This window comes from Patella vulgata, chromosome 6 (assembly GCF_932274485.2).
Source record: "Patella vulgata chromosome 6, xgPatVulg1.2, whole genome shotgun sequence".
Classification (NCBI taxonomy): domain Eukaryota; kingdom Metazoa; phylum Mollusca; class Gastropoda; family Patellidae; genus Patella; species Patella vulgata.
The window spans coordinates 59,927,580-59,945,361 of NC_065884.2; the positions used below are offsets into that span (position 1 = coordinate 59,927,580).

Sequence of the window (17,782 nt, forward strand, 5' to 3'; positions counted from 1 at the left end):
GGAGCCTTACTTCGAAAAAATTTATGCTGAGCATGCATTGCTTCAATGTTTGTTTGAGGCCCCGACTGTCTTGCCATATCAGACATCACCGTAGGTTGATACCCCTATGTATTCCAATTGTCGGCCCCTTAGGCAAACACCCATGTATTTTGTAGGGCAATGCTAATGGAAAAAATAAAAGATGCTGTAATTTTATTTTTGAGTCAATGTTTTATTGAGCATCTGTTAAAGTTGCAGGACTACCTTTTAAATTGTATGTTTCTATAACAAATGACAAAATTTGAAGGAAATTCGTAGTAAGACACTGACTAAATACTTGATTTTTGGCAAATTGTTTTGGCGATAGACCTGTTATTAATATTAATTGAAAATTTGTATTAATTGAATTGTATGCTGCATCATTACATAAAGTTGTTGAGACAGTCATTGTGATTTTTGCAATGCACAAATTCATACGTTCAATTTTTCTGCTGGTTTTTCGATTTTTTTCACATGGAAAACCTAATAAAATATTTGATCTCAAATGACAATGTGTATGGAAATAGCTGCTAGAATAAAGAAAAAATAGAATCAAAATACTGCCATAAACAGTATAATTACTTGATATAGTGTAGCAATCACTCTGCCATGGTTTAATAAGAGTTGAATGACGCAAATACTAACTTCAGCTTGTAGTCTGTTACTGGCTTGCACATAGTCTATTACTGTGTACAGAACTCGTCCAATTAAAATAAATGTAGCCCTTGGGGTGTCAGTAACGGCAAAAAATTACGTACTGCTAATGGTCTCGTTTATGTACACTATATTGCATGATTTGACACCAAATGAAATATTCTGATGTACATAGCCTTTTTTTTTTACTTTTTTTTTCAGGGAAATGCAACTCTTCATTTATATCCTCATTTTGAGCCGTTAAGACAGATTGATGGTAAGTATTTTCTTTATATTCTTCACATTATTATTAGGAGCCACGGTTAAGTGAGTGAGACGCTGGCTCGCTAGCCTGGAGGCCGTGGGTTGGCCAAGAACGTTCATCAGGATTTTCCAGCGTGGTTTCCGCTTGTCAGTGGTGCGAGACGGGAGGCCTGACAAGGACAGCTGTCTAGTCATTCGGATGAGACGAGAGACCGAGGTCCTGTGTACACATTGGGATACACGTAAAGATCCCTTGGTAGTTGAAGTTTGACGCAAAATTTCCCTCATAGCACACTGCATGGCGTATGTCCGTCTTTATTAGCCCAGTCAGGAGCAGAACAGTAGGACGTTAAACTCAATTTCATTTCACATTATCATTGGTGAGGGTTGGGTGGCTATATGGTCTAATGCAGTGGTTCTCAACCTTTTTTTGGCAACGGCACACCTTGGAACACATGAAAAAATAGCGGCACACCTGTAGACACCAGTGAATACTCAGTTGGGATCACATCAACACTGGTTGAGAATCACTGGTCTAATGTGTGCACTTTCGATCATACGGTTTGTCATTCAGTCAACTGGCATGGTTTTGGTTCCCTGCTTGTACTTGTACTGGTTTGCCTGTTGTAGCTCATGGGTTTTCTCTGGTTTCCTCCCATAGCCACCTACCCCTACTCCCAAGTAAATTATTGAAATGAATTGAATCATATAATTGTTAATCCCGAAATGATCTTGTTTGTGCCGAGTGAACGTAAAACCCATTTCTCTCTCTGTATAAGTTTTTAGTGACAAGAACAGCCAATAGCATGCAAGAATATAGTCTGTTGTGAAACAGAGAGCCCTTTTGCAAGTCAAAGCTTGATATGTTGGAATGCTTTTGATTGAACTAACTTTTGAATCTATAATCTATTTGAATCAGCTGGCACACATGGGAAAACATTTAATGTAAGAATGGGGTCTTTTTCAATAAAGTGATATTTGCCATATGTGTTTTGGCTTTTTCTGTAGCTTCACAAATTCATTTCTGCCTTTCTTGTGATAGATTTAGATTAATGTTCTTTATGTTAATAGTAATTAATTAGTATTGGAAAATAATTTTTGAAATCTAAAATAGTTCCTGCTAGTCGTGTGGCGGCAAGACAAATTCAACTGAACTTACGGCTCTTCTTCCGGTAGACTTGTATTAACATATCAAGCTGCCTGATGAAGAGCTGTACAGTCTGGTGGAAGTCACATCTGGTCTGCCTCTGAGCCTAAAGAATAAGTTATTAATATTAATGAGTTTAATGATGGGGAATTATAATTGTTTCTTTATTGTGGGTTAGATATTGACGTGGCCCAGTCTTTTCTTTGGCCATGATTTTTACCCCCATTCCCCAAACCAGTGGTAAGTGTACTTATAAAGTTTTTATGCGAGGTCCTACCTTGTAATTTATATAATACATCAGTTATTTTTTTTCCACGGTGTGGGGGATGGAGAGGGGTTGAATAGCCGAATGGTTAGTGCATGCACGTTATAAGGTCAGTCATAGAGTCAACTGGCGTGGTAGTTTATGTCGAGTGGACATTAAACCCCAATTCTCTCTTTTTTTTTTCTTTCTTTTCAGGGAATCCATTAAACTGTCAATTTAATTTGTCTGGACACTTTATTTCCACTTTTTACTCTTGTATTCTGACTTAACTGGGAGCCACAGTGTTTCAGTGAGTAAGATGCTGGCTACCTAACCAGGACGTCTCGGGTTCACTCTGTGTATTGGCCGAGAAAATTCTATGGATTTTCCGGCATGGTTTCTCCTTGTCAGTGGTTGAGGACAAATTTCAACAAATCATTAATTCTTAGAAAGTAGCGATGGATATCATTTTCCTGTTTAAGTAACTAAAACTGACTTCTGTACTGTATGTCATAGATATCTAAGTTGTATGTAATACAAGAGAACACTGTTCAATATTATAATATCTTGGCAATTTGGAAACCAGTCTAAAGAATTATGTAACGATTTTAGTGAAATAAATCAATATAATTTTCTTTATGTTGATATTTTTGTCTATCTCCAGCCCACTTGATGTAAAACTTTAGTTCATGTGGCTCCTGAATCGAAATGACTTTAACACCCCTGGTCTAGACGTTCGAATGTTATGGAAAATCATGGACCTGTGTACAAATTGGCGTGCCCTTAAAAGAAATCTGGATTGTACTGTATTTGATCTATACTAGGTCATATTTTATGTGTTGTATCTAATCCTACAAGTTGTATTAAAATGACAGTTTTTCTGGTTGGCAAGTTGAAATACTCTTATTTCATTAATTAACAGGGGTACTGTGCCTGACAAATTCTGAAATTGTTCTTGATGGTTTTTTTCTCTTTTTTTTTACATTCTTAAATAACATCTCTGGTCTATCATTTAGTTTTCTGGTCATTAGAAATATAGCATACTTTTAGAGAAAAATGATATTGATATGGTGTGTGGGTTAATTAATTGGTCTTTAATCTCTGGTTTCATCCTGATTGAATAATTTAGAGTCTTCTTCATTTCCTTCCAAGAATGTCAAAGTTAGAAATTCTATACATCATGTACCATTTTAATCATAATCATCATCATTAATGTAGTGGTTTGTCTTAGCTCTTCCTTCGGTTAGCTGTCTCATTTAACTGGAGAGCTGCCAAATGAAGGGCTGTGATTGGCCAGAAAAATTCAACTTTCAGTTCAGGTTATGAAGTTATTGGAAAATAATTTTATATATCTGTTTATTCAATGTTATTTTATATCTTTTTAATATGCAATGTACAGATTTTAAGTCTTTGATTCAATAAAAAGATTTTATATCTTTACATATTCAACGATTTTACATCTGTGTCTATTCAATAAGAAGATTTTATATCTTTGCCTTTAAAGAAGATTTTATATCTTTGCCTTTTTAAGAAGATTTTATATCTTTGCCTTTCAAGAAAATTTTATATCTTTGCGTTTCAATAAGATTTTATATCTTTTCGTATTCAAAAGAAGGTTTTGTAACTTTGCATATTCAATAAGAAGATTTTTATATCTTTATTAAGAATATCTTTGCATATTCAAAGAGTTTGTATATCTCTATTGAATAATAAGTTTTTATATCTTGAATAAGAAGATTCAATATCTTTATATAAGATTTTATATCTGTAAATATTTAATAAAATTTTATATCTCTGGATATTCAATAAGATGATTTAATGTCTCAAAATATTCAATAAGAATAATTGTACCACAAGGCTATTTACATCTAGATGCATTCTGAAGTGTTGTCTATACACACACACACACACACACACACACACATAATTCCAGTGAAAATATATATTACAAACAATGCATGCTTCAAAGCACTGACGAAAATTCACTTTGCAAGCAAATTTTCTGGTCATTGTCATTCAATCACAAAGTTCTCATGAGAAGCCAGACCTGCATTGATGACAATTTCCAGAACATTGCCAGTCTGGTGTTCATTAGAGTTAGTAGGCTGAAATTGTGGAACATCCCCCCCCCCCCCCCAAAAAAAAATAATAATAGAAATACAAAATTAATCATAATCCAAGCTAGTCTATTCTTGACAATATGCGTTTATCCAGTAAGTAAATAGATTAGGAAAAGGTCTTGAACTTTGGACTGTATCTTTTGTGATTTTGTTATTTTTCAGGTGTTATTGACTATTTAACTACAGAAATCTCCACATCTAAACAGAAGAAATTTAGTTTGGTTACGTTTGTTGATACACCAGGATTAGTTGACGGTGATATGAAATATCCTTTTGATGTCAACGACTCCATTGCTTGGCTAGGTAATCACTTTATAAACATTCTGCATCCTGTTTCAATGGAGTTGCTAATTTATGAATCTACACTGTGATGGGTTCATGTATTTACAATTGGAGATTTTTTAGTATACCAGTATTCAAATAAGATTTTGGGTAAAAATTGACAGTTTTCTTTGAAAACACAGTTGACAAAATGATCAAATATTTACTTGAACCTTATTTACCATCTGAATACTCAAAAAATGGTATTTTTGTCCTGTTTAAATGGACTATTTAATTTGGTTATTTAAAAAATATCAATGTTTGAAATCACCTCCACTCTCCAGTTAAATAAAACCCATTATACAAAAATAAAGCAAGACTTTCCCTTTCAAGATGTCGTCACATTTCAAAATATACAGAATTTAATTCTGTTATTCAGGCATATGGATATAGACAATCTGTGATGGCAAATTCTTGGAAGAGGAAGTCTGTTTTCCTCCAGTCTGCATTGTAAATAATGCTACTTTGTGTACTAGCTTCTGCACTTGCTGACGTATTCCAAGTTTTGTAGTTCCAGAAGGTTTATGGTAGGCCTTGATTACTGGTCAAATTTTAGATTGTGCTGTGTTGGGGTACATGGATTAAGAATATGTACCATACATGTATGTTAAAGACTTCGATGTTCTGGGTGACAGAGACTAACAGAATTTAGATATCTACATTGTTCCTCATGTACCAATTTCTACTCTCGGTCAAATTTTCGATTGTGCCATGCTGGTGCATTTGTATTAAGAAAATGTATGATATAAATTTATTTTTGCAGGTGATTTAGCTGATTTGATCTTTGTGTTTTTTGATCCTATTGGACAAGCTTTATGTAAGAGAACGTTGAATATTGTAGAGAAATTAAATGAGAAACATGCGGAGCGAATTAGATTTTATTTAAGTAAAGCTGATGAAGCTGGTCATGAAAGTGATAGACAGGTAAATAGTATATGAGCGAATTAGATTTTATTTAAGTAAAGCTGATGAAGCTGGTCATGAAAGTGATAGACAGGTAAATAGTATATGATCGCTGATTGTAAAAAAAAAAAAAAATCTTAAATCAAACATTGATTTAAAATCTTGGTTTTGATATCAGGATATTTGTGGCCTTGTGGATCTTCTCCATTTTCTGTTAAATATCCGGGCAAATAATGACATAAATGCAGTGCTGGATTTACCAGTATGATTGGCAGACTGAAGCCTATGTCTTAATATCTATGGGGCCTCTGGCCAATGTGTGTATTTTGAACACTGTCCAGCCTTTCTGACAAGCACTGTAGTCTTAAAATCCATCATCCCCAGCTTTTGCTGATTTGTGTTTGAAACACTCTTCTATCTTCCTCTAGTCGTGAGGGTGGAGGATTTGGAGGCGCCTCATAAGTGGAATAGCCTATTAGGGACTCTCCATCAAATGGCAAACTCAAAAGTTACAAAATGCAATGAAATACATGTAAAACTGTACATTTCATTGTATTTTAGTTTGATTATTTTCTTGATTGAATGACAAGCTGTCTTTGTTTGAAATTGAACGTCCATATATAAAGCCAATGTTGTGTATTCCTTTTTCAACACAGAATCCTAAAAAAAGCTGAAATTAATATAAAAAATACAACCTGACTTCAGCTTAAGTAATTGAATGCAACCTATCGTATCACTAAACGAACTAAAATCTCTGGTCAACACTTTACGTCCATGGTTTAACTTATTGGAAATAAACCAATGTATATTGACGACATTGTGTAATTTTTGCTGGTTTTAAGGGGTTATCCTTGATTAGAAGCAGATTATTTATGACATATCATAATTCAATCATTTGGTATTTTTGTCTTCGCATGTATCTGTTACTTAGAATAAATAATGACAAGAATCTGAGTGTATAATTTCTTGACCATCTTATCCTCCCTAATGTTCTGCTAATCATTTTAATTGTATTTTATATTATAGAGAGTTATGATGCAGATTGTACAGGAACTATGTAAGAGACCTGGATTAAATAAAACAGGATTCGACATGCCAACAATCTATGTACCTAATATGAACAATAAGGTAACATATCACTGTTGGATAATTGAATGAATACCTTATTGAATTAGGTGGATGAGTGGTCTTACAAATGCGCTTTAGGTCATGCAATCTATCATTGAGTCGAATGTTGTGGTTTCGACTTTTTTTGCTGCGAGCAAATTAGTGAAATAAAAATGTACTATGTTATTCCCAAAATGATCTATTTTTGATTGGGCATTAACTCTACCACTGTCTCTAAACCCTTTTTGGGGGGCAATTTTCCCCAACTGCTGAACCAGTAGTATTTCTACGGCCAATGGCTGTCATATTTTTATTGTTTGTTTTTTTCAAAATATACGACATAAATTTTTGGCCCTCGATGTTAATGCTATCAATGGCCATTTCTATGGCTTACGACAGCTATTTCTTCAATGGCCATCAAGAATTTTGAAACCTAATGTTAAACCCCATTTCATTCCAGTTTACAAGTTGGAAAGATTATTACAGATGACATGTTAATTATTCACAATATGATGGTTATCTTTTGGATAGAATTCATCATGAAATGAACAGGACCAGTATAAATTATTATAAAATGTTTATGATATTACAGGGTAGTCGATGTGCCAATCAGATAGAAGAAGTTTGTAAGGATATAGAAAAAACGATAAATGGTACTATACAAACAACGCTGAATCAGTTAGAGAAAAACTGTGATCAGATTGCGGAACTAGTTGAAGATAAATTACAGAAAAACAGGTATTTTACTTTTAACTTTTGTCATGATTGATGGTCTAGCATGTGCACTTTAGTACAGAAGGTCAGTTACTGAGTTTAGTGACATGGTTTTAATCCCTAGCTTGTACATAAAAAAGGAGTAGGGTCCCCTGCCCAACCTCATTGGTTTTCTCTAATCCTCTGCTTAAATCCCAATGTTAAAGACCTGTTTATTAAAAGGAACATACCAGGTTTTAATCCTGAAATGACAGTTTATTTGAAATGGCTGTTAAACCCCATTTCTTTTACTTGTCAGATTACTTTCCACTTTCCTTTCTTGGTTTTGTAAAAAGTAATACAGTGTTTCATAGTACTCAAAATATGCTTTGCTATTTTTACCTGGAGGCAATTTCTCTGAAAGCTTATTATTGTCTCACCTTTCAACCTTTCACTATGTGTGGGTTGAAGCGCTTTCTTTTCTGCATCAGCAGGGAAAATAAAAACTGATTTGACATAGTGTGTTATGAAGAACCTTTTGACCATACAACTGCATTTCCAACTGTTACAGGTTCTGTGGATGCTAATCTGTTCATAGGACCTTGCTTTTCATACCATCTGAAAGACTAGACTGGACAGCAGCACAACTGCCTACGCTTATTTTAAATGTCAGGGGGTTCTTTACCGTTCTGCCAATGGGTGTGGTAAACCAGGAACCTCGGTTTTCCCTGGATAAATAAGGATGAGAATGCTCAAGAAATTTTCTCGGCCATCAAACTTGGACCTCCTAGTCTTTTTTGCCAGCGTTACTCACTAAGAGAATTAAATTGCTAACTGCCTTGTCTCCCAAATTCCTTGGAGCACAACCGTGTAATATTTCAAACCTCGTAGATCGTAAAAGTAATTATGAAATGTTTATATTTGTTTTGATTTTTTTTAGTGAACAAACATCAGCTAATCTGCGAGCACGTGTACGAGGTTTATGTTACAGTATGATTGGTATGTTATTACCATTGTTATTACTAGCAACATTTCTGATCTCAACCAGTCATCAACTACTTAGTTCAGTTGTAGGAGAATCCATTGTTGTCACCATGAGTGTATATCTGGTAAGTAAATTTCCTTCACATTTGATTTGTAACCAAATGGGCTTGATCCTAGGGTTAATGTCCCCTGTCAAGGGATTTTTGTCGTAGAATTCAGCAAAGAATAGCAATGGACTGGAGACATAAATGATGAGCTTTAGATCATAAGATCTGTCATTAAATCAGTTGGCTTGAGCTGGATCCAAAGCTTGTAGGGTCACGCATCCAACCCCGTGGGATTTCTCCAATTTCCTCCCATTGCTGAAGACGTCAACGCTCATTTGACATGATGAAATATATAGAATGGAAGTTTAGACAATTAAATTGTTTTCTCAATTTTATTTTATAATTTTTTCCTTCAGGGTCCATTGGCAAAAGCATGGCAAAAGATACCAGAAGCTTATACTAATTATGTTATTATTGGAATTCTTATATTAGCTTTGATATTACTGGTTATAGCCAAATTATCATCAAGGTTAGTCTTTGTATTACATAGAGCTTCTGTTGAATTGATAAACTTACAATACATATAATTGGCATGTCATAAAATAAAAATGACATCACTTAAAAATGGTTCGTGACACCATTTAAGAATATTTTTTTTGTTATTCAACATTCTCATGAATTCTTAATGTGACATGGTTTCCACTTGTCAGTGGTGCAGGACGGAGGGTCTGACAAGTACAGCTGTCTATTTTTTATACGCCCACATTTTCATGTGGACGTATATTGTCGTCGCCCCTGTCTGTCCGTCCGTCCACAATTGTTTGTGAACAGTCTACAGGTCACAATTTTTATCCGATTTCAATGAAACTTGACAAATAGGTTTATCACCCTAAGATCTCGGTTCCTTTCGATATTGGCATCTATCGGGCCGTAACTTCATGGATTATGGCCCCTGATTGCACGAAAAATCACGTTTTTGGCTTGTGAACACTGTAGAGGTCACAATTTTTATCCGATTTTGTTGAAACTTGAAATGTAAGTTTATGACCCAAAGATCTCGGTTCCTTTCGATATTCGCGCATATCAAACCATAACTTCCTGAATTATGGCCCCTGATTGTACGTAAAAACGCCGTTTTTTGGCTTGTGGACCCTATAGAGGTCATAATTTTTATCCGATGTAAAAAAACGTACTATTAGATCACCGTTAAACCCTAAGGACGGTCGAGTTCGAATTTCATGAAAATCGGCCCAAAACTGACAGACAAAATGGCCGCCGTTCGTTCTCAAATAACGTAAAAATATGGTATATCAAGGTTGTGGACCCTATAGAGGTCACAATTTTTATCCGATTTTGTTGAAACTTGAAATGTAAGTTTATAACACAAAGATCTCGGCATCTATCGGGCCGTAACTTCATGGATTGTGGCCCCTGATTGCACGAAAAATCACGTTTTTGGCTTGTGAACACTGTAGAGGTCACAATTTTTATCCGATTTTGTTGAAACTTGAAATGTAAGTTTATGACCCAAAGATCTCGGTTCCTTTCGATATTCGCGCATATCAAACCATAACTTCCTGAATTATGGCCCCTGATTGTACGTAAAAACGCCGTTTTTTGGCTTGTGGACCCTATAGAGGTCATAATTTTTATCCGATGTAAAAAAACGTACTATTAGATCACCGTTAAACCCTAAGGACGGTCGAGTTCGAATTTCATGAAAATCGGCCCAAAACTGACAGACAAAATGGCCGCCGTTCGTTCTCAAATAACGTAAAAATATGGTATATCAAGGTTGTGGACCCTATAGAGGTCACAATTTTTATCCGATTTTGTTGAAACTTGAAATGTAAGTTTATAACACAAAGATCTCGGTTCCTTTCGATATTCGCGCATATCGGACCCTAACTTAATGAATTATGGCCCCTGATTGTACGCTTGTGGACCTTATAGAGGTCATAATTTTTATCCGATTTAAAAAACCGTGTTAATATATCACCGTTACACCTTAAGGACGGCTGAGTTCGAATTTCGTGAAAATCGGCCCAAAACTGACAGACAAAATGGCCGCCCTTCGTTCTCAAATAGCGTAAAAATATGGTATATCAAGGTTGTGGACCCTATAGAGGTCACAATTTTTATCCGATTTTGTTGAAACTTGAAATGTTAGTTTTTAACAAAGATCTGGGTTCCTTTCAATATTCGCGCACATCGGACCGTAACTTCCTGAATTATAGCCCCTGATTGTACGAAAAATCATGTTTTTAGCTTGTGGACCATATAGAGGTCATAATTTTTATCCGATTTAAAAAAATGTTTTATTATATCACCGTTAAACCCTAATGACGGTTGAGTTCGAATTTCGTGAAAATCGGCCCAAAACTTACAGACAAAATGGCCGCCGTTCGTTCTCAAATAGCGTAAAAATATGGGATATCAAGGTTGTGGACCCTATAGAGGTCACAATTTTTATCCGATTTTGTTGAAACTTGAAATGTAAGTTTATAACCCAAAGATCTCGGTTCCTTTCGATATTCGCGCATATCGGACCGTAACTTCCTGAATTATAGCCCCTGATTGTACGAAAAATCATGTTTTTAGCTTGTGGACCCTATAGAGGTCATAATTTTTATCCGATTTAAAAAAAACGTATTATTATATCACCGTTACACCCTAAGGACGACCGAGTTCGAATTTCGTGAAAATTGGCCCCAAACTGACTGACAAAATGGCCGCCCCTTGTTCTCAAATAGCGTAAAAATATGGTATATCAAGGTTGTGGACCCTATAGAGGTCACAATTTTTATCCGATTTTGTTGAAACTTGAAATGTAAGTTTATAACTCAAAGATCTTGGTTCCTTTCGATATTTGCGCATATCGAATTGTAATTTCCTGAATTATGGCCCTTGATTGTAGGAAAAATCACTTTCGTTTAGCTGGTTTTCTATCCATCTCTCGAAAATGTGGGTGTATACTGCCTGGCAGCCGCTGGTTTTTTTTTTTATATAAACAATATTTTATTCAGGTTGTCTGAATGGGATTGGGGAACAGTCTGAATAAAATATTGTTTATGAAAAAAAAAAAAGACAGCTGTCTTTGTTTGGTAACAACTGTCTAGTTTTTCGGATGGGATGAAAAAACGAGGTCCTGTGAAAAACATTAGCATGCATGTAAAAGATCCCTTGGCAGTTGGGATTTGATATGTGTAGGCCATAGTACAGCTGCCCAGGCAAAATTTCCCTCATAGCACACTGTATGGCGTATGTCCTCATTCCTTAGCCCAGTCAGAGCAGAACAGTAGGAAGTTAAACCCCATTTCATTTTCATTTTGAATTCTTAATCGTTCAGATTTCTCACGGTAAAGGGAAGTAACTCTATAAAACATTTTAAGTTGAAACCAGAAGTGTACCATAGGCTCAAATACCAAACCTTGATAAATGACACTGGATTATCTTAAACTGATGCACAGTCATCAAGAAATAGCCACCATCCAAGAAATGACTGAAAATTATACTGTATGGGATTGGGAGATGAAGGGGGCATCATTCATGTCATCACTACAAAATCTATTCTTGTGTTCATAGACTGAGACAGTTATTTACTGCTTGTACGTAATTTTTACTGCTTGTAAAGTAACTAGTTTGTATACCAATTTTTGAACATTAAGAAAATTAAATTTCAGCTATGAATCACAATGATTGGTAATTCTGTATGTGAATGAACAGTTGAGAGAAATGTTGAACCGTGTAATATGGTGTATATATGAGAAAAGCCCACTGATCCTTTCACAAATAAAAATATCCCTCCTAGAAATAGGTTTTATAACCTGGTATTCTTCAAACCATTTAACAATTGTGGTCTAAGGGGAGACAATTCTGCAGTAATATAGCAAATGTTTTACAATAAGATATTTTTGTGGATTCTTCATTTTTAAAATCGGCTTGTCAAATTGTCTCCCAACTGTGGTCAAAGGGCACACAATTTGATAGAAACTTAATATATCAACTACAATTATGTTTTTGGTGTTTTTTTTTTTTAACAGAACAAGTCCAACATTAAGTAGGAAACAGAAAAGAAATCTGTTAGAAGTTCGTGATTATGTTCAGGGTACTGTCAAATCCAAAAAGGTAAGTTGAATATTTTATTCTTTCTTCAATCTTACTTCTGCAAAAATAAAAACAGCTGGTTTGAGAGGAAGTGCCAGATGAACGATTCAGCAATTTTCTTGGGAAGAGAAAGACGGTTCAACCTAGTTTCAGAATTTTCTGTGGAAATGCTCTGACCTGGCATTTATTCATATTTTATCATTCACTAACTTTGAAATCCCAATTACAAAAAATAATGATTGACTAAGTGCTAAGTTCAATAATGCACATTTTCTGCACAATGTAAGCAGAGCAATAAGCAATTTGATTGGCCAAGACTTTGGAGCTCTATGACTTTTTTTCTATTTGAGTGAATCTTGAAACTTGGTGTATGCTTTCATTACACCAGTGTCATCAATAAGTTCGATGATGAGCATTTTCTGCCTAGGCAAAGTAAAGACTTCAATCGGATTGGTTGAGACTTTGGAAGAAAAACTTTGATTCTAATTGTGTGAGATTGATGAAACTCACCTTTAGCTTGTTTGATTCAGTATCTCTATTTCTCAATTGATTTGGAATCAAGATAATTAAAAGATACAATAGTTAAGATTTAGATAAAGAGCTGACCATTCTTACTATAATAGTTTGAAAATACATAATGCAAAATGAAAATATTGAAAATTTCATTTAAATTACTTTATTCTGACCCAGGTTATCACTGTAGTTTTGACACGATGTGTGCATTGTGGTAACCAGAGCACTGGTATATTCGAGACTTAGTCTCGCTTTCCTATTTTTAAATTCAATTTCAAATAGTGAACCATTCTAATCTAGTTAAAATCTCGAGTATCCGATGCCATTGAAAGTTGATTATGGTCTGGATAAGTTGATTAATGTCTAATTAATAATTTAAATAACATTTCAGGCCTAAAGAAAGACCTGTAATAGGCAGATTTAGCTCTTGCATAATGTATGTTTAATATGATTTGTGTTAATGCCAGGTTGTTTTGTTTTTCAGCAAACTTTATACCAGGAATATTTACAACAAAGTGTCGCAGAACATGATATGTAAAGAAAGAAGCTAACAACATTATCAGTACATCGAGTCATCCTAACTCATAAATAATTTAACAATTCAGAACAATTCATTCTTTCAACATAGCAATTTTACTTTTAAACAGTGTGTTTCTTTTAATCTTTGAGAATTTATTAAAATTTTGATGTTGAAACCTATCCATGTATTTGAATAGATTGGAATTTTTTTTTTTCATTTTCTTCATAATCTATCTCTATACAATCAGCAGCCCATGTGTTAAGCCATCATTTCATTTATTAACATGTATACTAAGGCAGCAAATATTTCTCTTGTATTCAGTTGAGTCATCATGTGTATCATGCAATATTATGTCTTATTTTAGTACTATGCGAAAACAAAAGTAGCCTATATGCTCAAGATATCTGTATGAATGTAAAGTTAAAATTGTTTCAAAATAATTTAAGCACAGGCTTTTCCGTATGCTCAATAAAACCATTGGAGCATGTTAAACTGAAAAATATAAATAAGTAAGCATTAATTGGAAATGAAAATATAAGGTGAAGATGACAAGAAAAATGCAAATTTGTGAGGGCTAAGTATAGTATTTTAGTTAGCTTAGAGATTATTTTCAATAGATAATTGCATTTTTCGGGGTAACTATGTGCACACCTTAATTTCCAATGTCTGTTCGAAAACTTAGATGGACAGTGGTTTCATTAACTTAATTTTTCGTCTTTGATCAAAAAGTAGATTATAGAACATGAAACTATTTTTCATTCAACCTTAATTAAATCATTCATCTATTTTACGTGCTATCAGTAGTTTTATGTATATGTATGCAATATTCATATTTTCATCTGTTGTGCATGGAATTCATACGGAGCATTGAAGGCGTGCGATAGGTGCACAATCCATGCCAAGATTGTCTTCCTTCGATTGTCACGTGGCTTATTTCCTCAAAGGCAACTTACTGGACCTGTTATGAATAATCAGCAAACTTGTTTTGTTTTTTTACCGGAATATCAAAATCACTGTAACTCGTGCTAATTACTCGGATTATGAACCACATGACCGATTCTCACTAAGTTAGGATGGTTATTGTAGCCGACAAGCAAGTTGATCGACTACTTAATTAACAAGTAATAATTAACCCGTTGTAATTTAGCCGAAAGTAGATTGATTTATGATACCATAGTGACCGGTTCATTGTTTTACTAATCGGCTTGATTGAACTTCAAGCAGCTAAAACAGACAAAAAACAGCTGATTATGATCCCTGGTTATGCAGTTGTTTAAATATTTATCAAATTAACCAGAGTATGTCTGATATTATTAATTATTAAATGTGTTATAAAATATTTGCTCAAATTTTATTCCAACTATGACTGTAGATATTTGTTCTTATACTAATGAGTAAACAATTGTACAGATTTCATCATAAATACTTTTTGTGGAAAACCGGAGTGATAACAATAGTCAGAACATTTTTATTTTGTATTTCATTAGATAGATTTACGACAGTCATCATCTATATTGTGCGCATGCATCCACTCAATTGGTTGTAGGGCAGACAACTGTGTGACTCGTTTATATTTTTATTTATGAGTATGATATTAGACAAAATCCACTATTCTGACATATGCACAGCAAGCATCAGAGTTATCTAAGATCAGGCATAGTGTTATAAAAAATCTGTTTCGAATCCCCGGTTCTACGTGGCAAGGAGTAGGGTCGCCTGTCCAACCTCGTGGGTTTTCTCCGGGTCCTCCGGTTTCCTCCCACTGCTAAAGACCCCTACGCGCAAGCGAATTGTGTAAATATAATTAAACCTCGTTTGTGTCGAGTGGACGTTAAACCCCATTTCTCTCTCTCTCTCTCTATAAAAAAATCCTATATGCTAAAGTGACATGCGCATGCACAGTCGATAATAGTGACTTTCATCTGTTAATGCATATTTCTGATAGTGATGTACATCGTAAAAATAAATGGGTTGAATCTAGTCAATTTGTTATTTGCTGAGAAGACTTCCATAAGAACATAATTCATTTTCATGTTTTATTTACTGTTTGTTTCATAAAGCGTCCGCAAATGATATAAATTCATAAATAAGTACTTATAAAATACAATTGTTTAAAGGGCAGCAAGTACAAAGGTGATGGGTGTCTGGTACAGGGCTCTCATTTCAGTTACATCTTGACTCGATCACTGGCTGGAGAATTGTCAGTCATAAAATTAGAATTCCAAAGAATTTAACCATAAAGCATAAATAAACTTAAATTGTGTTAAAATAGTTAAAAATATATATAAAACTGGGATAATGCTTTGAAAAAAATATGGTGCTCAAATCTGAGGTGAACAAAACATGTCAGATATTTTGAAATGAAAGCCCTGGTGTGGTAGACCTTAGATTTAATTTCTCCATAATACTGTTTGTATTTGAAGCTTTGGAAAATTTTTAATCTGGTACTTATGATATATTGTAAAAGTATGATGAGTGATGGATTAGATAATAGTTTTTTCATATATTATATGTTATATTGAATGTTAATCTCTCTTAAAGGCAGCTAAATGTGAGTAAGAGGTGACATGTATTATTTTCGATATTATTAAAGATGTTAATAAAGTTACTACTGCAAGATTAAGTACGTTTTATTTTATTCTTCCAAATGAAAATCTCCAGGTAGATACCTCCCCACCCCATCTATCTGCGCTTAATGAGTAAGAAAATGTCAACACTTTTCTACTTGTATTTGAACATTAAATAATTGACATACATTTGTTATTTTCTATGTACTGTATGGTTCAATCCACCCTCTCAGTTCCGTGGGTTATCTATTGGACGCAGGTGTTGAAGTTTGCAGTGTAACAGTCCAATCCCTTAATTTGAATTCTCTACATAAGAGGAAGACTATTGGCAGTTGAAAAACGAATGCACTAATCATTGGCAGATTTACGGTTAGGTCGAAATGTTAAAACCACCTGCAGATTTTGTCGTGGTCATGACGTGTAAACAGTGCTAACCCTAGACCTCGCCCACAATCTTGTCAACAATCACATGCAGCTAACTCTATATACATCTTGCGACCTGGATGAAATCTGCTGGGGGCCTTAATATTTAGACCTCACCTACATGTTAACAAGTGGAGTCGCATTGGTGATTTGCTACATGATTGCCTGTGTCCATGTATGAATTGCGTTTATATCCTGGTGTGGGCAAAGAAGAATCTGAGGTCTTATTATGATAATCTGTTTTCCAAATGAGGGTGGTCTAGAATATGCATTTTGGATCATAAGGTCTGTCATTGAGTCAAGTGATATGGTTATGATCCCAAGCTTATACATGACAAGTAGTGGAGGTCTCCTGTCAAACCTTGTTGGTTTTCAACATTTTCCTACCACTGCTAAAGACCCCTACAAGCAAACGAATTATTGACATAAAATTGAACATTTTATGTTGTCTCCGTTTTTCATATCATCCAAATGACTAGTCCTTACCAGGCCCTCCGTCCTCCACCACTGACAAGGAGTACCTTCTCTGTCAACAGGGTTAACTGAATATTAAAGTAGCTAAGTCTCTAACTCAATATCATCCAAAACGTTCGACAATGAAAACACAAATTACTTGTTAATTTTAATCAACATTGGTGTTGTGATCTTACCGGGAAAAGATGGGTTTTCTGATATCCAATATTTAAGACAAAATAAACATTTTACGATTGGTACACGAATCGTGTACCATAATGCATTTCAGCGCAATTTGTTACAAGCGACTCGGAAGAGCGAGGTTAGACATATTCCACAAGTCATGTCAAACGGTGACCCCATATTCGTATCTGGAGAGCATGCGCAATAAATATTACCGGTGTAGACTGGAATAACCAGATGCTAGAGATTGCCATTTGATTGAGACTTCTGGCGTATTTCGCCGAACATAACTGCTTTGAAATTAGAGTAAAAACGGAAACGATTGAATGTAAAACATTAACAACTGATTTTAATCAGATTGCACTTGGTTTTGACTACAAAATAAATCCCAAGTAAATAAAACAATATGGTTTTATTCAAGAATAATAACAAAAATAGGTTTCAATATTTTTGAAATAAAATTAAAACATTTATATATGCTATAATAAATGATTATTTTTCATATATTTGAAAAAAAAAGAGTACAATGAGTGTA

General features: G+C 34.5%; 1 protein-coding gene across 3 annotated transcripts in view; it reads left to right on the plus strand.

The window, feature by feature from the left end:
* Window positions 1-16,244, plus strand: part of LOC126825593 (uncharacterized) — a 55,282-nt gene extending 39,038 nt beyond the window's left edge. For all 3 annotated transcript variants that reach the window (XM_050555262.2, XM_050555261.2, XM_056101569.1), the window contains 9 exons: window positions 874-928; window positions 4,589-4,729; window positions 5,511-5,671; window positions 6,677-6,778; window positions 7,350-7,495; window positions 8,391-8,559; window positions 8,898-9,010; window positions 12,525-12,609; window positions 13,586-16,244. In XM_050555262.2, coding sequence (XP_050411219.1) covers window positions 874-928; window positions 4,589-4,729; window positions 5,511-5,671; window positions 6,677-6,778; window positions 7,350-7,495; window positions 8,391-8,559; window positions 8,898-9,010; window positions 12,525-12,609; window positions 13,586-13,639 — 1,026 coding nt within the window. In that variant the 3' untranslated portion in view covers window positions 13,640-16,244. The remainder of the gene's footprint in view (window positions 1-873; window positions 929-4,588; window positions 4,730-5,510; window positions 5,672-6,676; window positions 6,779-7,349; window positions 7,496-8,390; window positions 8,560-8,897; window positions 9,011-12,524; window positions 12,610-13,585) is intronic.
* The last annotated feature ends 1,538 nt before the right edge of the window (window positions 16,245-17,782 follow it).